This window comes from Dipodomys spectabilis, unplaced genomic scaffold, assembly GCF_019054845.1.
Source record: "Dipodomys spectabilis isolate Male_0828 unplaced genomic scaffold, ASM1905484v1 ptg000162l, whole genome shotgun sequence".
NCBI classification, from domain to species: domain Eukaryota; kingdom Metazoa; phylum Chordata; class Mammalia; order Rodentia; family Heteromyidae; genus Dipodomys; species Dipodomys spectabilis.
This window is the reverse complement of record NW_024870839.1, coordinates 1,900,637-1,919,927: the sequence shown is the minus strand read 5'-3', so window position 1 is coordinate 1,919,927 and position 19,291 is coordinate 1,900,637. Positions and strand designations below refer to the sequence as shown.

Here is a 19,291-nt window from a genome sequence, read left to right as displayed (position 1 = left end):
CACTGCAATGTCAAATCCTGTTCTATTTTGTGTTTTATCTCATTAATCTCACAAAGTTCATTCCGTTAACCTGCTTTGCAGGTTAACCTGCTAGCCATGGCTAGAAAGTAGTAAAACTGGGACTAAACCTAATCAATCTGTCTCTAGAGTCTTGAGACTTCTTTTTTTACTATTAACCCTATTAGTAATATATTATAATAAGGAAAAATTATAGTATTTTAAAACTAGAATGTACACAGAATTCCATAGTTCACTCACAGGAGCAATATATTTAAATTTTGAATAGTCAGCCAATTTCAGCCATAATTTATTAGTACATGAGAACTAAAGATCTGATTAAAATGATTGGGCAAAAAAGTCTGATTTAGGACACCATCAAAAAAATTCAATAACATTTCTCACTTTACAATATAAAGACAAAGAAATACAACAAATGTTTACATGTTGTATCTTTTTCATTAGTTATAGCTAAGGAAGAAGCCTAAGCAGGTAGATGCAATGAAAAATGGCTACAAACACACCAATTTATTGCCCTTTAAAACAATTACATGGAATTATATCCAGTCATCAATCAGATTCAGTAACTTCAGAATAAGGGATCACACAAAAGTATGTATGAGACACAAATGACAGCTGCAATTTCTGAAACTTATACAATCATAAATCTTAATGAACTCAAAGTAAGAATTGACAGCTTTAGGGTTCATCACTTTTCTTTTTATTAGAACTTCTTATGATGTCATTAAATCTTAAACTGTATTTATGTATTAATCTTAAACTGTATATCTATAATATGGAGCACTAACAATTGCTTTTCTGAAACAGTGCTTGCTTGTCAGAATAACTCAGGATTTACTGAATACTACTCTCCCACAGCCATCTCTGAGTAATCTCTACGTTCCCTACTGTCCAGATGGTCATTGTTTGCAGGTTACCCTGCATCTTGTGTTATCACCACAATGAATATCCTAAGACGATAAATAGAATCATGGAATGTGACAAAAGAAAATAACTTACGCTGTAGAAGGCTGTCGAATGAGGTCTGAGATTTGTTTGGATAACTGGTGAGAACTTCGAACCATCATGCTATGTAAGGTGGCAGGATGCTGAGGAATGTTGATACTGATAGCTCCGACTTTGAACACAGCAGCATTATTTGTCTTCAGCCCTCTCTGGGCACTGTAGAGGGCTTGGGACTTGGCAATACTACATTTCACCACAGTTCTATCAGTAGAGAAGAAGAATCATTAAAAAATAACCAAAGATGGGGATAAAATGAAAAAGTATTGAGAGCAAGGGAAATACTCTTAAATCATTAAAGGAGCTAAAACAAGGTCTTTGATGTGCTAAATCATATATCAAAGAAATGTTTTCAAAAATATGAAAATATGCTTAAATACTGCACTGAATAGCATACCATATCTTTAACAGGAACAATTTATAAACAAAAAAACTATGTGTTTCTATGTGTTGCATGTTAGTAAAAGCACAAAATTGACACATATAAATGTGCATATATAAACACACAAAAAAATCCACTTTGGTATATTTTTCACATTCACAATTTCCCTTTTCTTTTCCAACTTATTTTATGAATCCTTTCTGAGAGAGATGGAAACTAAATATCAAAAGAATATATACTTACTATACTTCTTAAACTTAACCAAAGGGTATAACAAATTACTCTATCATCTGTGATGCAAAAAGAAATTGTTGCAGGCAGGCCCGCTTTTAAAATCCCTGCTGCTTGAGCTCAAGCCCTGGCCTTCTCAGGCCCTGTGGCTGTAGCTATATGGGAGGCTCTCAATGGGTTTATGAGCACCCTGTGAAACAGACCACACTGTCAATCAGTCTTTTACCCTGTCCTGGACATGGCCATGAACTTTCCATGTTTATGACATGTATATGTAAGCAAGTTAAATATTTTTATAGTTACTATTTTTACAGAAATTTTAAAAACTTATTACTTGCATAAAGCTCATACATAGACTACAGTGACCTAGGTTTGGTGATAACTGTCTTTAAGAATTATAACAAAATTATGAATGGATCCCTCCTATTGGTAGCTAATAGGCTACTGAATTCATCAGTCCAAGTCCCAGAACATCTTCTCCATGTGCTGTCTGATCATCTCTATGTTGCATGACCAACAAGACTACTTCTATCTGTTATTACTATTCAGTTAAAGTACACGTTGAAAATAAAAGCTATACTTCCTTACTTTCCGGACATCTCACTGTTTACCTTTATCCACTTATAAAGGTAATCTAAATATTATTTTTAGTAGGTATTTACATATTCAATACTGGGATTCTTCATTTAAACAAAAAATCTAAACTCTCGATTGCTCACCTACTAGAGATCCTACTGAACAGAATGTTCAATGGAAATTTAAGATTACCGACTCCAGGACTTCTAGTGCCCAACACTAGAGGGCCCCATTCACACTGCAATGTATATAAATGATCCTCCAATTTTAGCAGCGTTGCTTGAAGTGGGACAGTGTGATGTTCTTGTATCAATTATTATCTCTACCTCTAACTCCACCTCAGTCCATCTACTTAAGTAGTCAGGTCCCAAAGAGGCAGAGAGAGGGAGTAGACTATTTAGACAAGCTGGCTTATGTTGCTCATATTTATTCAGTTTTCCCTGAAAATCTACACAATGAGGATGCACAATATAATTATTGCATGCAATTTAGTCAGCCATTAAAAACTAATAGCTCTCTCATCAAAATACACTAAAAGGGTATGATAGTCTACAAGTAATATTAAGACAGGAACCATCTCTCATTTTCTTATTTCTGCATGCCTGCAGCCCAATGAGAGTCTAGCACATAATATATAAGCTAATACGTAATCACTGAGTAGATATAGCCAGTAAAAGCATTATAAGTCAATATGTTTTTTTGTACATAAAGGAAAAAACCCTCTAAGTACTCTGATTTTTTTTTTTTTTTGGGTCCAGTCGTGGGCCTGAACTCTGGGCCTGGGTGCTGTCCCTCAGCTCTTCAGCTCAAGGCTAACGCTCTACCACTTGAGCCACAGCGCCACTTCCGGCTTTTTTCTTTTTTTGCTTATGTGGTGCTGAGGAATCGAACCCAGGGCCTCAGGCATGCAAGGCAAGCGCTCTACCACTGAGCCACCTTCCCAGCCCTAAGTACTCTGATTTTTGAAGTGGAATTAAATGTGGGTTTTTTTTATACATGTTAAGATGATGCTAATGTCAAAGAGTAGTTTCCCGTAAAAAAATCTGTAAGTGTTTTTTGTTTTTTTTTTAGTGTTTTCTGTTGGCTGATAAAGTGAAATAATCACAATAATCCTCAAAAGAACTTTTGTTTTTGCATTTGTTTTTTTTGTCGGTCATGGGGCTTGAACTCGGCTTGGGCACTGTCCTTGCGCTCTTCAGCTCAAGGCAAGTACTCTACCGCTTGAACCACAGTGCCACTTCTGGTTTTCTAGTGCTCTACTGGAGATAAGAGTCTCACGGACTTTCTTGCCAGGGCTGGCTTTGAACCAGGATCCTCAGATCTCAGCCTCCTGAGTAGCTAGGATTACAAGTGTGAGCCACCGGCGCCTGGCTTCTCAAAAAAACTTTTAATTAACAATGTTTTATCTATAGCTTGTTAATATACAATGAAACAAATCTCATTAAACAGATTATCTCGTTACCAGTGGACAACATATATACATTTATCCACTTGTTTGACATATTCAAATCTTATAGAAAATTGTTCAAAGAAATAACTAGTACTAACTCACATGTTAATTTGTAATGGTGACAGACTTAAATAACTACCACTGCAAGATATGCAATGGACCAAATTAAGCCATTCACAATATAAAGGTTTATATAGTAAAAGCCATAGAAAAAACTCATCAAAATAGGAATAAACCCTATTTTAAAGTTGAAATATACAGATACTTTCTTGTTAGTGTTTTAAAATTATTTTCATGACCAATGAAACTTTTGCAGTGAATTTTTTGGCTTCTATTATCATATCAAACATTAAATATATTTATGATAATAGAACTTTTGATAGTAACATGTCTATAAAGTACAAGCAGTACACAAATACAATGTTATAAATCTGTCAGAAATAACAAAACAAAGCGTCAATTGCCAAAAAGACAGTCCCTTATTTTTGTCCTTGTATATTGTAAGCTTAAATCTATTATGTCTGCATTAAGACTATAAAACAGCAACTACACATATTCCCAGCCACAAAAATAAATTGTTATTGTAAATAGTCTACAATACTATGTTAATGACAAGCCATGAAAAAGAATGTGACATACAGAAACTCTTGTTTGGCTGTACTTGTAGGAGATGTGGGGAAATCCTCCAGTCTAAGATGCGATGCAGGAAAAAAAGCAGGAAAGAGAAAGGAAGCAAATGAGCATCCATATATAAATCAGTTACACAAAAGCAAGCAGCTGGAAAGCTCTGATTTCCCCACCTTAAAGTTTTCCTTCAAAGTATCTTTCAAACTACTTTTATGCCATTGTCATTAAGTTGAAATGAAATGTCAAAGAATAAATTCAAACAGTAGTAATACTGTGAGGTTGGTCGTGACAAGTGAGTAACTTTTTTCTTTTTTCTTTTTTTTTTTTAATTGTGAAAATACCATTAGAGAGGGGTTACAATTACATGGGCGAGGTAATGAGTGTATTTATTATCAAGCATTATTGCCTCCTCCTTTGTTTCCCCTTACCAATAAAGAATTTTACCTAGGAGAGGGGAAGCAAGAAATATAAACTATATAACACTTAAAATGAAACACTCTTGGAGATGTTTGGAAGAACTCACACCTAGATATGATCCTAGATATGAGGGAGATAGGGATGGGAAGAGATAGAGATGAGCCAGCCTAGGCACAAGGAGACTTTACCTCAAAACAAACAACAGAAAAAAATAAAAGTCAGGCATAGTGATGCATATCTGTAATCCTAAATAGGCAGAGAGGAAGAGGTAGTTGGACTGCAGTCTCAGACCTTATCTGAAAAATAAACTAAAGAAAAAGGGCTAGAGGAATGACTCAAGTGGTAGGGTACTTGCCCTAAATTAAAACCCCAGTATCAACCCCCCCCCCAAAAAAAACTTAAAAAAATGCAAAAGTCCTGTTTTATAAATACTGAGGTTATTTGAAGCTCTTCTCTTATGAGGTAACACAAATAGAGAAACCCAAAAAGATGGAGTAAATACAAAGTGACAGAAATTTGGTCTACTTTCTGAATAGTTCTAAAGTTAAAGAGTCTACAAAGAAATCATGGAATCTGTGTGTGTCAGAGAGGTTAGAAATAAGGGAGAATAACATAGTCAAATGATCAAATCTGTTGATAATGAATTGGGGATTTGATTACCACATACACAGGTAGTCATTATCAGAACAAGTAAGAATAGATCTAAGACCAAAAAAAGAGTGAAATAAAAGCTTATGTATACCTGTTAAAAAAAACATTACCTTTCTACAACATTTCAAAAACTTCCTTGTTAATTCAATGTTAAAATGACAGGGAAAAGTTTTTAAATCCACTGTGAAAGTGATTAATCGGAGAAACGTATAGACTTGGCCTGTAATTTTGTTTTAATTAATTACTTGAATTACACAAACATTTGCTTGTTATATACTAAACAGAAATTTATACTGTGACCAAGTTCCCTGTTAGATAATCTTACAATGTTTTAAGAGTTAGGCTATATTGGCAGGTAAAGGGAAAGAACAGGTAGTAAAACAAATTTCAGGAAGAAAAACAATTATCTTTCTAAAACCATTTTATTTGTGGATATTCTTGATAACAAAATCACAACATTTGAAAATATTGTATATAAATTCTAAAATCAACAAGTATGAGTTCATCCAAAGAATTTCAAGTTACCTATAAAAAACAAGTATAAGAAGAAAAAAAGAACCAGACTGCAGGCATAGCTCAAATGGTAGGGCATCTGCCTAGCAAGCATGAGGCCCAGGGCTCCAGCCCTATTCCAAGCAAGCAAAAGGAAAAGGAAAGAATAAAAATGAACACACTCACTGTATATTTGGTGTAATTCCTTCAAGCAGCACAATGTTCACCCCACCAATATGAGCAGTGGCACATGTCTCAGTCATCTTTTGATGTAAAACATCTTAAATGTAAGAAAAAACAATAATTTGATTTCTGGAAATAATTGTACTTCATATTAAAATCGCTTACTATTTATAATATTCAGATGCAAAAGAAAATTGTAAAGTCACAAAACTATCCAACTATTTTCAGATTACTCTAAAAAATGTCCTTCTTGCTACTTATTTCTCTGTAATCATATATACATACATATTACATATAAAACTTAGGATAATGCAAAATATACATCATATTATTAAATATTCACTCATTCATTAAATAGCTTATCAATATTTTTTTTTCTACTGCCACTGGGCTTGAATTCAGGGTCTGTAAAGCTTGGCTCTTTCACTCAAGACCGGTGCCCCACTTCCTACTTATTGGTTAATTTGAAGATAAGAGTTTCATGGACTTTTCTGCACAGGCTGTGTTCAAATCTAGATCTCTGATCTCAGCATTCTGAGTAGCTAAGATTACAGGTATAAGCCACCAATGCTTGGCAAATGTGTGTGTGTTTAGGTGTGCATACACAAGCATGTGCATGCACTTATACACACAAGGCATGAACTCAGAGCCTTATGCTCTCATATGGCTTTTCTGCTGAGTTCTACCACTTAAGTCACACTTCCATTTCCAGTATTTTTAATCTCAGAAATAACAGTGAGGAGAAAACTTGAAAAATAAAAATTTGTAAGAGGGAAAACCACATAAACTGTTTCTATCATTTCATATAATTCTGTTATCTTCATGGAAGAAAATGTATTAAGAGACAATAGAGAAGGTAAATCTCTCTGAAGATATAAGCATGCATGAAATACCACGGTAGGACCACTTTGTATAATTACTATAAACTAAAGAAAATAAATGACTATAATGTATGGCATGTTCTGTTGGGGGTGGGTACCAGTGAAAGTGGGAAGAGTAAGAAGATATGGTGAAGAATGGTGAATATGGTATAAATATTTTATAGCGTGCAGGAAAATAATGAAACCTGCTGAGGCTGCTTGAAGAAGACTGTGAGGAGGAATGAGGGAGGGTGATACAGGGGGTAAATTTGATCAGGAGACATTATACATATTATACTGTGCCACCAAAATATGCTATTAAAATAAATTATAAATAAATGTTTAAAAAACAAATGATTCACACATTGCATTTGGCATTTTCCATATTAATATATTCTATATATAACTTTTAATGGGTAAACTATAAACTGTCATATAGCTATAAAAATAACAACAAATACTTAATACCAGACATTTGCTTGCTTCTCTCTCTCTCTCTCTCTCTCTCTCTCTCTCTTTTCTTTTTGGTTGGTCATGGGCTTGAACTCTGGGCCTGGGCTCTATCCCTCAGGTACTCAGCTCAAGGCAAAAGCTCTACCACAGCACCACTTCCGGCTTTTTTTGCTTATGTGGTGCTGAGGAATCAAACCCAGGGTCTCATGCATGCCAAGCAAATACTCTACCACTGAGCCATCTTCCTAGCCCTGCCTGCTTCTCTATACAGACATCTTCCCACATAATTTTTTTGTGCAAAGTAAGACTTGTTTTCCTGCTTAGTTTGTAGAACTGGAATTTCTGAGCAAAAGGATCAATGTAGTTTAAAAACTATTAATAAAAACTATTTGTTAATGTTTGGAAATGTCTAATGTATTCATTCAGAAGTGAATGACATATCCATTTCCCTGGTTCTCCCCCAAACAAGGCAATATATTACTAATTTTTCTTAAACTGATTTTTTTAACCAATTTCAAGAAAGTTATATCAGTGTAGTCATATGAATTTATGTGTATTCTTTATGCCCTCTGATTATAGTTTTAAGGAGGAGCTGATGTGTTTGTAGTTTTCTTAGCAACTGATTATTTGTCTAATTCCCCTAGAGAATTTTCTTTAGTATTATATAATTTTTAATTTAAAATTAGTTTTTGAGAAAATTTTACTTAAGAGTATAAAATATAACAGAGCAGGGTACATGGTGAAAACAAGGTTCAAGATTATATGGACAGTAAATATTTGACAACCACAAAGTTAACAAGACTTTCCTTTTGTTATTTATCAGGCTATTTTTTTAAATTTTTATTTATTTTTTATTGTGAAAATACTGTACAGAGGGGTTACAATTACATGACAAGATAATGAGTACAGTTCTTATCAAGCATTGTAGCCTCCTCCTTTCATCAGGCTATTTTTTATAACAAGAAAGAAAAGCTCCTGATCTTGGAGCCCTTCCTACCAGGAGTTCTATACTGTACTTCCCACTGATTCCAAGCCTTTGATTTTACTTTAGCATCTCTGAAATTTGGATGTGTTTGACAATTGAAAGCATCAGATCAAATCTGACATTATTTTCTTTCTGTGATAAAAGAATGGTGCATTTTTGGTTTCCTAATTTGAAATACCATCATTTGTTTGATCATTCTTGAAATAAATGGAACATTTTCAGCCACTCAGAAATTTTCTATCAGCTGGCAGAACTTCTTATGGAGAGTTACAAGATTTCTGTAGTGGTACTGAAGAAAAGTACTGCACAAATTTCATTATTTTCTTGAAGTTTTCAGGCACTAGAGACATCTTACCAGACAACACTAAAAGATGGTCAAGAATAAGTCTCTCCAAAGCTGGTTATGTACACCTGTAATCCTATCTACTTAGAAGGCAAGGATAGGGAGGACTGCAGTTCAAGACCAGCCCCAGCAAAAAGTTGGCAAGACCATATCTTAACCAATATTTGGGTTCAGTGGTGAGTGCCTGTCGTCCCAGCTACACAGGAGTCTGAGATTGGAAGGATTATTGTTCTGGGCCAGCCCAGGCAAAAAATGGTCATGAGGCTCCATCTTAACATTAAAAAGAATGGGTGTGGTGATATACACCTGTTATCCCCATTCTGGTGGGAAATATAAATAAGAGGATCATAGTTCAGGCTGGCCTGTACAAAAAGTAAGAACTCAAAATAACCAGAACATAAATGGCTGGAGGTATGGTTCCAGTGCTAGAGTAGCTGCCTACCAACCCTTAAGCCTTGAGTTCAAATTCTAGTACCACCTCAAAAAAAAAAGACTGTTAATAGGGCTTTATGCATTAAATACATTAGATCTGTATTTATGTGTGTTCCCAATACTTTCCTTAGGTATCAAAAGTTGCCTCAATTAATTCACTGAGCTTTGTGTTACATTTAAAGTCCTTGTTACTTTACCTCAGAATTCTGTTGTTTCACTTTCTAAACAAATACTGCCAAGTAGGAATTTCAGAAACACAGCACTGGTTTCCTTCAGAAAAAGTAGCACTATGAGCCAGGCACCAGTGGCTCACACCTGTAATTTTAGCTACTCAGCAGGCTGAGATCTGAGGATTGCTGTTCAAAGCCAGCCCGGGCAGGAAAGTCCGTGAGACTCTTATCTCCAATTAACCACCAAAAAACCGGAAGTGGCACTGTGGCTCAAATGGTAGAGCACTCACCTTGAGCTGAAGAGCTCAGGGATAGTGCCCAGGCCCAGAGTTCAAGCCCCACAACCGATCAAAAAAAAAAAAAGTATCACTGTAATATTAGAACATCCTTTTACCTTTCATCTTTTCCTTAAGAGTAAAACTGCCATGGATCCTTTTCAGCTCTGACTCCATTGTAAGACCCCCAATATCAGCCTCAAGGTGTGTGCGGTTCACCATCCCTATCCCAAACACAATTAAAGTAACATGTTGGGGCTCAGCTGTCACCAGGCTGCGTTTCCTCTGCGTCTTAGTCAAACTGTTGTTGTCTTGTTCATTCTCAAACACAACTTTACATGTTGGCTCTGTAGGGCTTCGAACACCTTTATCAGCAAATGGAAAAGATAGTTTTAGAAATAAAAACTGCAAAGTAGACGAACATTCCAAATACCATGTTACTTTTCTTTCCCTTAACACTTCCAACCTGCCTGCTTTCTCCTCTGCCTTACCAAAATGATTTCATTGCTTTTCCGTATTTTCCAAATTACCTATTAAAAATATTTGTGCCAGATATGTAATTGAAGATTATCTAAATCCTTCCAGAGCATACTGTGTAAGAGTTGAGTGGACAGGAAGTAGGGTAGTAGCATATTTGAATATTGTCACTACTTTCTCTCCAATTGATTGCCAATTTCTCTGTATTTCATCTCATTATAACATCTTTTAGCACTACTGCTAAAAAGAAACATTAAGATGCTAAAAATCGTTACCTGCTGGTCCAAATGTCTCAGAAGATTTTTCCAGTATGCCTGTTGGGTCTGAGATGAGAGAGTAGAAGTTGAGCAGTTTATACATGTTCTGCCAGCACTCTGCAGAGGGCTCACTTTGCTCTGACACTGTAATGGAATCAGAGTCATCCATATGGATGGTCATGTGATCCACCACATCCTTGGAACCTTTCCTAGATACTTTTGAAGTCCGTCTTTCAGATCTTCCCAACGAGTTTTTGTTTCGGGATTCTTTCTTGCTATTCTCATTGTTGGTCCGTTTGTTCTTAGCATTATTGACTCGATTGGTACCATTAAGACTTCCTCTAGAACTGCGGCTGAAATCGGATGAGCGAAAATCCCGATGCTTTCTGGTTTTGAAGGTGGGTGTTGGGGAAGCTGAGCCGGCTGTGTATCTACTAAGTTTAATGTCAGTCTGAGTGGCTTTGATGTCATCTATCATTGTACTAAACTGATGAATAAGACGAACCAAGGCCATGTCTACATGCTGGCTTATTGACTGACAGGAGATGGTAAAGTTACAGTGGAAAGTGTTGTAATAGCGCTTGTTGAGGTCATGAAAGGAAAGTGCACTGGTTGGATTCTGAGGTGTGCACACCGACTTCTCCATCACCACTGCACTGATACTGAAGGTCTCCAGCATTAATGCTGGCTTGAACTCAAGTGGAGGAAGGTTCACATGGCCTTGCCTGAAACATTCCAAACAGAACAATGTTTACTTCCTCTTTCTTGAACTGTGCCATGTTACTAATGTACAACACAAAACAAAACAAAAAACAAACTGTCATCCTTAAAGTGAAATGTACTGCAAACCCTGGAAATGATTTTAGCAAGAGATCTAGCAAGGGCATTCTCAGAAAGCCAGGATTTCTGTTAGCAACAGCTTTTCTTCTTTGCTTTATCAAAGCAAAGACTTAATTTTTTTTCTAACATATTCCCAATTAGCTACTAAAAAATAACTTGTGCCAGACATTTTAATTGAAGCCCCATCTCTCCCTTGTTGATTTATTCTATACTTGGTTAACAAGTGAGAATTATGCTATGGGATAAGAAGAAGCAAAGAAGTATTCCAACTATTCTTTAGTAAGGTTTATACAAAGCATTAAGCAGTTTTTATATGTTTTTAATGTTTCACATATTAAATTCTCATTTTTCTTTGTTCATTGTTCTATACAATAATAATAAGCACTGATGTTTGACATACATCTCTCCATGTTTCAAAATAAATTTTTCCCATTAATCTTTACAATCTTAGAGTTTCAACCTGTACAGTAGTTCCTGTGGTACCACACTGTTGCAATAGTTTCCTTTGGAATGATTTTTTTTTTTTTTGGTCGGTTGTGGGGCTTGAACTCTGGGCTTGGGCGCTGCCCCTCAGCTCTTCGCTCAAGGTGAGCACTCTACTGGTTGAGCTACAGCGCCACTTCCCCACACTGTTGTAAAAAGTTAAGGATTCCCAGTTTTTGATTGAAAAGAACACAAACAGCTAGACACCGAAGACTCAGGCCTGTAGTCCTAGCTACTCAGAAGGCTAAGATATGCAAACTAAAGCTCAAAGCCAGCCTAGGCAGAAAAGTCCCTGAGTCCTAACTCCAATTAGGCAGCTAGATGGAAGATGTGACTCAAGTGGTAGAATGCCAGTATTGAGAGAAAAGCTAAGGGACCTGAATTCAAGTTCCAGTCACAGCACAAAACCAAAACAAAAGAGACAATGTAATTGCTTTGTCCCAATGTTATTGAAAATCCTCAGATATTCTGACCTGAAACAAAATTTTAGAAAGCCAAATTTTTCCTGTTTAATTCTATAGAATGTTATAAAAAACTAATTTTATTACATTATCTAAACATTTAAAAGATTTCAGGTGAGGGGCTGGGAAGGTGGCTCAGTGGTAGAGCGCTTGCCTTGCATGCTTGAGGCCCTGGGTTCAATTCCTCAGCACCACATAAGCAAAAAGAAAAAAGCCGGAAGTGGCGCTGTGGCTCAAGTGGTAGAGCGCTAGCCTTGAGCTGAAGAGCTGAGGGACAGCGCCCAGGCCCAGAGTTCAGGCCCACGACTGGGCCAAAAAAAAAAAAAAAAAGATTTCAGGTGAAAAATATAATTTACTTAGCTACATACTGGAAATGTGTACTTTACTTTTATTTTACCTCCATGCCCAAGCACAAATAGAATGAAACTGTTACAAAAGTACCATCATAAAAGCTGCCATATTCCACTATTCCTATTCACAGCAACACACACACCCATCTGGACACTGATAGCTCATACCTATAACCCTAGCTACTCAGGAGGCTGAGGTATATTATTTTTTGTGTAAACAGTGAAGAAACTGAAGAATTATTCATGAAATTACAGAATAGCAGGTGGGCTACATTCAGTATTATTGCATATTTGATCTGATGGCTATATTCACAGTATGACTTTCTATTTCTAATAATAACAGGACTTCCTAAGATACAAATACAAAAAAATAATTTAAGACCATAAAAATTTACCTGCTGCAAGAAAAGTATATAAATGAGCATAAATATTAATAGACTTCAAAAGATTTGTATATGTGCCAACGTGCTACACAAATATGCTCAAATCAGATCTCAGGAAGCTGAGATTTGAGGATCGCAGTTTGAAGCAAGCCAGGGCAGGAAAGTCTGTGAGATTCTTAACTCCAATTAAATGCAAAAAGCCAGAAGTACATTTAGAGCTTCAGTGGTAGAGTGTTAGCCTCGAGCAAAAAAACCTCACAGGGATAGCATACAGGCCCTGAATTCAAGCCCCAGAACTGGCAATCTTGTACAAGCAAGCACATGCACACACACATGCATGCACATGTGCACCCACACATACTCAAAAGTAGGCTTCTCCATCATATTAATAACCAGATATTCTTAAGAAAATTCAATACTAATTTACTCAAATTATCTACTCATTAAGATATTTACAGTTGGTTTCTCATTAGAATGAGAAGACAGAAAAGTTTTTAAAAGTTACTGCAATTCATGCTAACATTTTAATATAAAAATGCAAATGACACCTTCTTGCTCTTTTTCCTTTTCTCTCTTTAGCCGTGTCTGAGTCTACAATGTCTGCTCGGAGACAGTCCAAAGTTCCTGAGAATGAAAGGTGCTCTCCGAAGTACATCCGATAGCAAAGTGGCATCGAGTCCTGTGACTGGATTCCTGTATGGCTCAGGAGGGGCTTAAAAACAACCTGGAAGACATTAACATCCATAGGACCATGCACTCTATCTGACCACAGTACTACTAGTTACTACTAGTGTGAAGAAATATAATTCTTTATCCTGCCTAAGCGTATGAAAGTTTAACTTATACAACCTCTTACTTTTAAAAAAGGCATAGGGAGATAGAGACAGATATACTCTTTACATCCTTTTTTTTTAAAAAAAAATCTGATATATTAGCTTCTAAATATAGTTTATCTGTAACTCAAGTTCACAGAACACACCAAGTGTTCAGGTCTGAAGCACTCATTGTTACCATTCATTCTTTCCCTTTCATGTTCCCCAGCCCAAACCTGAGTGCTACCCAGTGCTTTTCCTCCTAACTCTTCTACTATCCATTCTTCCTTAGTGAGCTTTTCCTGAAGCTTAAAATGACCTATCCAAATGGACAAGAATCATCTATACAGTGAGATCCAAGTACACACTTTCACTTGTTCTAGGTCCCTTTATCTCTCTGGTCTGTCTGTCTGTGTCTGTCTGCCCGCCAGCCCACCCGCCCGCCTGCCTCCCTTCCTGCCTGCCTGCCTGCCTGCCTGCCTGCCTGCCTGCCTGCCTGCCTGCCTACCTACCTACCTACCTACCTACCTACCTATCTACCTATCTACCTACCTATCATGTGCAAAGACATGCCCCTTTGGTGGCAATAGAGGCCTAGAATATAAATTCCAACAATTTTCCTCTAGTCTAGAAGTCTAGGGAGAAATCTCCTTTTATTCTCGATTAGGAGGCTCTTTCATACTCAGATGGCACACTCCTTTCACACTCTTTCTTAGGTTTGTTCTTTCATCCCAATGGAAAATTTCTTCTAAGTTTAAAAAATCTTACATCTTTCCTAATTTTGTTCCCCTTGTTTGTTTATGCCCTCTGGCTAACCCTCCATATATATTAGGACTTCTGAACTGCTTTTCTCCTTTTTCTTTTCCATTCCAGTAACTTTGCTACCTATGAGATGACAAGACCAACATTTTAGTTCCTAAGTTATAGGACATCCTTGTCCTTACAACCTGGACATAAACTCCATTGCAGCCACTTCCTAGACTATACACTACAACTCTTCACCATTCTTTTCTTGTATATCTATAAAGGATCATTCCTTTTCTACTCCTATAACTAACTTTAATATTGACCTAAATCCTTAACTAGATAGATCCTTAATACTATGTGTCATTCTTGCCAGGGGCCTGAAGTCAGCAATCTTCTCATTCACTCCAACTTTTATATATTTCTAAGCTAGTTTACATAGTTTTTCATTTTTTGACTTATACATAAAAATTATACATATCAGCCAGGCACAGTTGGCTAAAGCCTGTAACTCTAATTGCTTCAGAGGCAGTAACTGAGGCCAGTTTGAGGCCAGCCCAGGCCAAAATAAATACTTGTGAGACTCCATCTTGATCAATGCCTGGGTACAGTGGCATATATCTGTCATCCTAACTACAAGGTAAGAGTCCCATGCACTCAACATCTCAGCAACATAGAAAAGCATAAACAGGAGGAAAGCAGTCCAGGCCTGTCCAGCCATAAAGTAAGAAAGACCTTATCCAAAAGTAATAAACACAAAAAGGGGCTGATAAGAGTGGCTCCAGTGATATAGCTCCTGACTAGCAAGTATGAGGATCTGCGTTGAAACCCTAGTACCACCAAAGAAAAGTTCAAAAAGTAAAAAAGCAGATTTATGGAGTATCATGTGGTATTCTAATATTTATATAGACAAATGTAAAAGGTAGGGTAAATATATCTATCCTCCCCAAAAGCTGCCATTTCTTTATGGTGAAAACATTCAAACTCTGTTCATTTAGTTTTATTTTTTATATACAGTGCATTATCATTAACTGTTGTCCTCCCATTGTGCACTACAACATCAAAACTTCCTTCTTCTATCGAAGCATAATTTAGTACTAATCAGTCTTTCTCCATCCTCTCTTCCCACTATCCTCCATCTCGAGTAACTTCATCTGCTCTCAATTTTTAGGTGATTAAGATTTCTGTATTCTGCATATGAGTGAAATCATTTAAGTATTGTTTTTCAGTGTCTATATTAGTTTACTTAACATAATAATCTCCAGTACCAGCCATATTGTCACAAATGATAGAATCCAACCATATTGTCACAAATGATAGAATCCCACTCATTTTATGGCTGAATATATATATATATATATATATATATATATATATCACATATGGTTTATATACATATGTATGTATATATGTATGATACATATCAATGTGATGTATATCATATATATATATATGCATACATACATACATATACCACACTGTCTTTATTGATGGAAAGTGAGACTATTTCTACTAACTGGTTATTGTGAAGAGTTGAAGAGTGCTGCAATAAACATAAGAGGCTATTCCTGTTATGCACATGAAGGTTCTTAGCAGGCAGATACAGAGTAAACATCTGCAGTTACCTGATGGCTCCAGGTGCTAAGTACTGCTGAAGGAGTCGTATTTGGGCTAGCCTACCTGTGCATCAGCAAGCTGAACAGCAGGAAAGCCTTGGTTCGCCTCTTCTACTCCTGCCACATCATCCTGACTCGTGCTATGCTGAGAGTGTGTCCCGTCCAAAGTGTTCTGGTCACTCGACAGGACAGTGTTGAAATCAGAGGCTGAGGGTATTGTAGGCAGATTGGGTGCAACACCTATCAGAGTACATTTTCAAGAATAAAATGTAACTTACTATAAACAGGAACAACATACACAATAAACTTCTGAAGCCTATATTGTAGTGCCATTCACTGCCAGGCCATTTAAAGTAAAAAGAAAAATTAGTATTTCAAGGTTATTTTGCAGAACTTACTAGTGAAAAATGAAATTATACCCCCAGAAAACATCAAGTCATCTTTTACATATATCAAGAGCCAGTCAGTGCAAAAGGTACAATTTGTGGTTGGAAGGTCTGTGAAAGCATTTTCTGTCACATTGGCATCACACTGATGAAGCAAAGTGTAGGCAGTAACAGAGCTACAGAAGGCAGTGCAGCATGGTGAAGGCCATACACATCTCATATCATACACATGCTTTCTGGGTCAGAAGAAAGCTAGGCTGGAACTACTACTTTTGCTTGAACTCCCGTTTGTATTTAAATCCCCATGTAAAGGACCAACAATAGGGGAAACATTACATTTTGGTCCTCTTGAAATTTATGTTCTGTCTGTCAGTAATGAAATTACTACCAGAAAGTGTCATCTTCCTATCTTCTTCAGCCAAGGGTCATACCAAAACCAGCATGCATTTCTGGATTGAAGGTGGTCCACACCAGCAACAGGGCTGGGTAAGTAGTTACCCAGAAACCATTTTTTATATTTTCTGTCTGAAAAGCATTTGTGATTCAAGTACTGTGACAAGAATTAATTTCAGCTGTTTAGCGTAATTAGAATCAAAGACCACTTTGATATTCTTTTTAGTATAAAGGAAAAGTTTACATTATAAGAAACAATATGTACTTCATAAACTTGGAAAATTAAAAAATAGAAAGGGAAAAGTAGGTCCACTTATTTTTCTGCAAATAGCCACCAGTTCTTTGATGAATTTCTGCCGTCTTATTTCTTCAGTCACATATTCTTCAAAAATAAATAGATCTTACTTGTCTCCCTCTCCTTGAGAAAAAGAATTTTATTTTATTCCTCTTGGTACTTCTTTAGACTTAAAGATTTGTTAAGTAACTATAAGGAGTATAGGAATAACAGTTATTATGTCTCCTAAGAGTTTTAGTAAACTAAAAATACTTTCTATGCTGTAAGTACATAGTGTTATAATTAGATTTTCCATATTGTCATTTGTCACCTTTTTAGTGTGTAAAAACTAAATCAGCCATATTAAATATTAGTTGCAAACCCCTCAAATTATATTTAGCCCATCTCTTTCCACAAGAACACTTGAATGACTGCTTGCTACCCTCTCAACAGCAGTACTAACTAAGACATTTATAAATAGGCCAATTTCAACCAAAATAGTATTAAATGCTTTACTCTTTGGAATTAGCTTCCAAAACAGTTTTTTAGAATAAATACATGTGCTGCAATAGGCGGCTAAACTAAGTAAGATAACTTAATACCTGTTGGAAGACTATTGTGGCCCGATTTTGTAACAGGAGATTCTTGTACCACACTTCCTCGATTACCCACAGCATTTGACATCCAATTATAGAAACTCACAGATGATGGCTCAGATAGCAAAGGATGCTCAGAAAGCATATCAGTGGCCACTGTATTTCCTGAAAAGAAGTTCACTGAGTATAGAATTATTTATGTACTAAGGAACAGAAAATGAGATTTATATAATTATTTTCAAAGGCTAAGTTAAAATGTCCTCTTTTGTGGAGGACAAATGTTCACAGCCTGATGTTGGTATTTGGAAACTAATTCATTAATAGATAATTTTTAAAAATCATAACAGGGTAGTGATTCTATGTTAGTTGATCTAACCATAGACCTCAACAAATGTCCAGGTTAACATCAGGCCAGTAGTACAATTTCAAAATGAAAATAAAGATACCAAAGGTTATAAATAGAATGACTGTCTTGTATAATATTTTTTGAAAAATAAAGTACAATATAAAATATTAGTTACATCACTAAAACTTACACATCTTCATCCTGTCTGTTTTTAATTCCCCCATAAAGATTAAGTTCATAGTTATCAGAACTGGGGGATGTACCTGTCCTTGTTAGGGAGCTACTTTTTACAGCTGCACTACTTCTCTGAGGAGTTCCTTCCAGAAGGTTGTGTAGGCTTGGGAAGCTTCCAGTCAGGTAGCTGAGCAGGCTCTCCTTCCTTGGACTCTCCTTTACTGGCATCCCAGAACGTCCAACATGGACTGGAGAATCTGTAGCAGTGTCTCCACTGGTGTAGCTCAGAGAGTGATAGGGGTGGATGCCCTATAGAAGGAACAGTTCATGGGTTCATGCTTCTCTACATATTGCTGAGCCACTTAAAATTATCAGAACTGTCGCTTTTACTCTTTACATGGATACCAGAAACGATTCTACCCACTAAAACTGTGGTATGTCTCAAGTGTACGCAAGCATGTTTTGTAGTTCTACAGTACAATACAAAGGCCTACTTTTATTATCAGTATTATATTGACGTATGATCCTTTATTTGAACAATATAATTATTTCCCTCCTAAATCTGAAAAGGACTCTTTGGCAAACATACAGGTACAACAGATGTCAACAGACTGTAGGAAATAAACTACTAGTAAATAACCTAAGGAGCAGTAGATAGAATATCAGAACTTCAGAAAGTCATAGGCTGAATATTTAAAAAACAGCCCAGGTGATTAAAAAAAAAAAAAAAGCAAATTGTTGGTTATTTACTGAACCAGAAAACTAATACCCAGACACAATATCCTTTATATAAAATTTTCCCTCAGCCGGGTAACTTTGCACACTGAAAAACAGTCCTTATGTACTGAAAGTAACCTGTAACATACTACCAAAACTACAGTCTATGTCCTCATAGAAACTAGAAAAAGTTTTTTTTGCCTTAAGCAGCCTTCCCTGAATTTTTTAGTGAAGGTGAAAATAAACATCTACCTGGAAGGAAACCAGGGACTGTTGAGAACAAAAACTGGTGGAAAGCAAACAGAGCTAAGTTTGTACAGAATGGAGAAGAATGGTGAGAATGGCTATATACTTACTGTGAAGTTTCATAAAATTTGATTTAATCTCTAACAAGATTACTCTTACCTCATAAAAGAAAAATGATTTATATAACCA

At 36.2% G+C, this 19,291-nt stretch overlaps 1 protein-coding gene across 7 annotated transcripts in view; it reads right to left on the bottom strand.

Moving 5' to 3' along the window:
• Kiaa1109 (KIAA1109 ortholog) overlaps nt 1–19,291 on the bottom strand; it is a 175,251-nt gene that overhangs the window by 55,801 nt on the left and 100,159 nt on the right. For all 7 annotated transcript variants that reach the window (XM_042692995.1, XM_042692996.1, XM_042692998.1 and 4 more), the window contains exons 43-50: nt 18,229–18,448; nt 17,626–17,784; nt 16,035–16,210; nt 13,347–13,522; nt 10,300–11,006; nt 9,667–9,912; nt 6,033–6,126; nt 1,018–1,224 (exon numbers count right to left, since the gene is read on the bottom strand). In XM_042692995.1, coding sequence (XP_042548929.1) covers nt 1,018–1,224; nt 6,033–6,126; nt 9,667–9,912; nt 10,300–11,006; nt 13,347–13,522; nt 16,035–16,210; nt 17,626–17,784; nt 18,229–18,448 — 1,985 coding nt within the window. The remainder of the gene's footprint in view (nt 1–1,017; nt 1,225–6,032; nt 6,127–9,666; nt 9,913–10,299; nt 11,007–13,346; nt 13,523–16,034; nt 16,211–17,625; nt 17,785–18,228; nt 18,449–19,291) is intronic.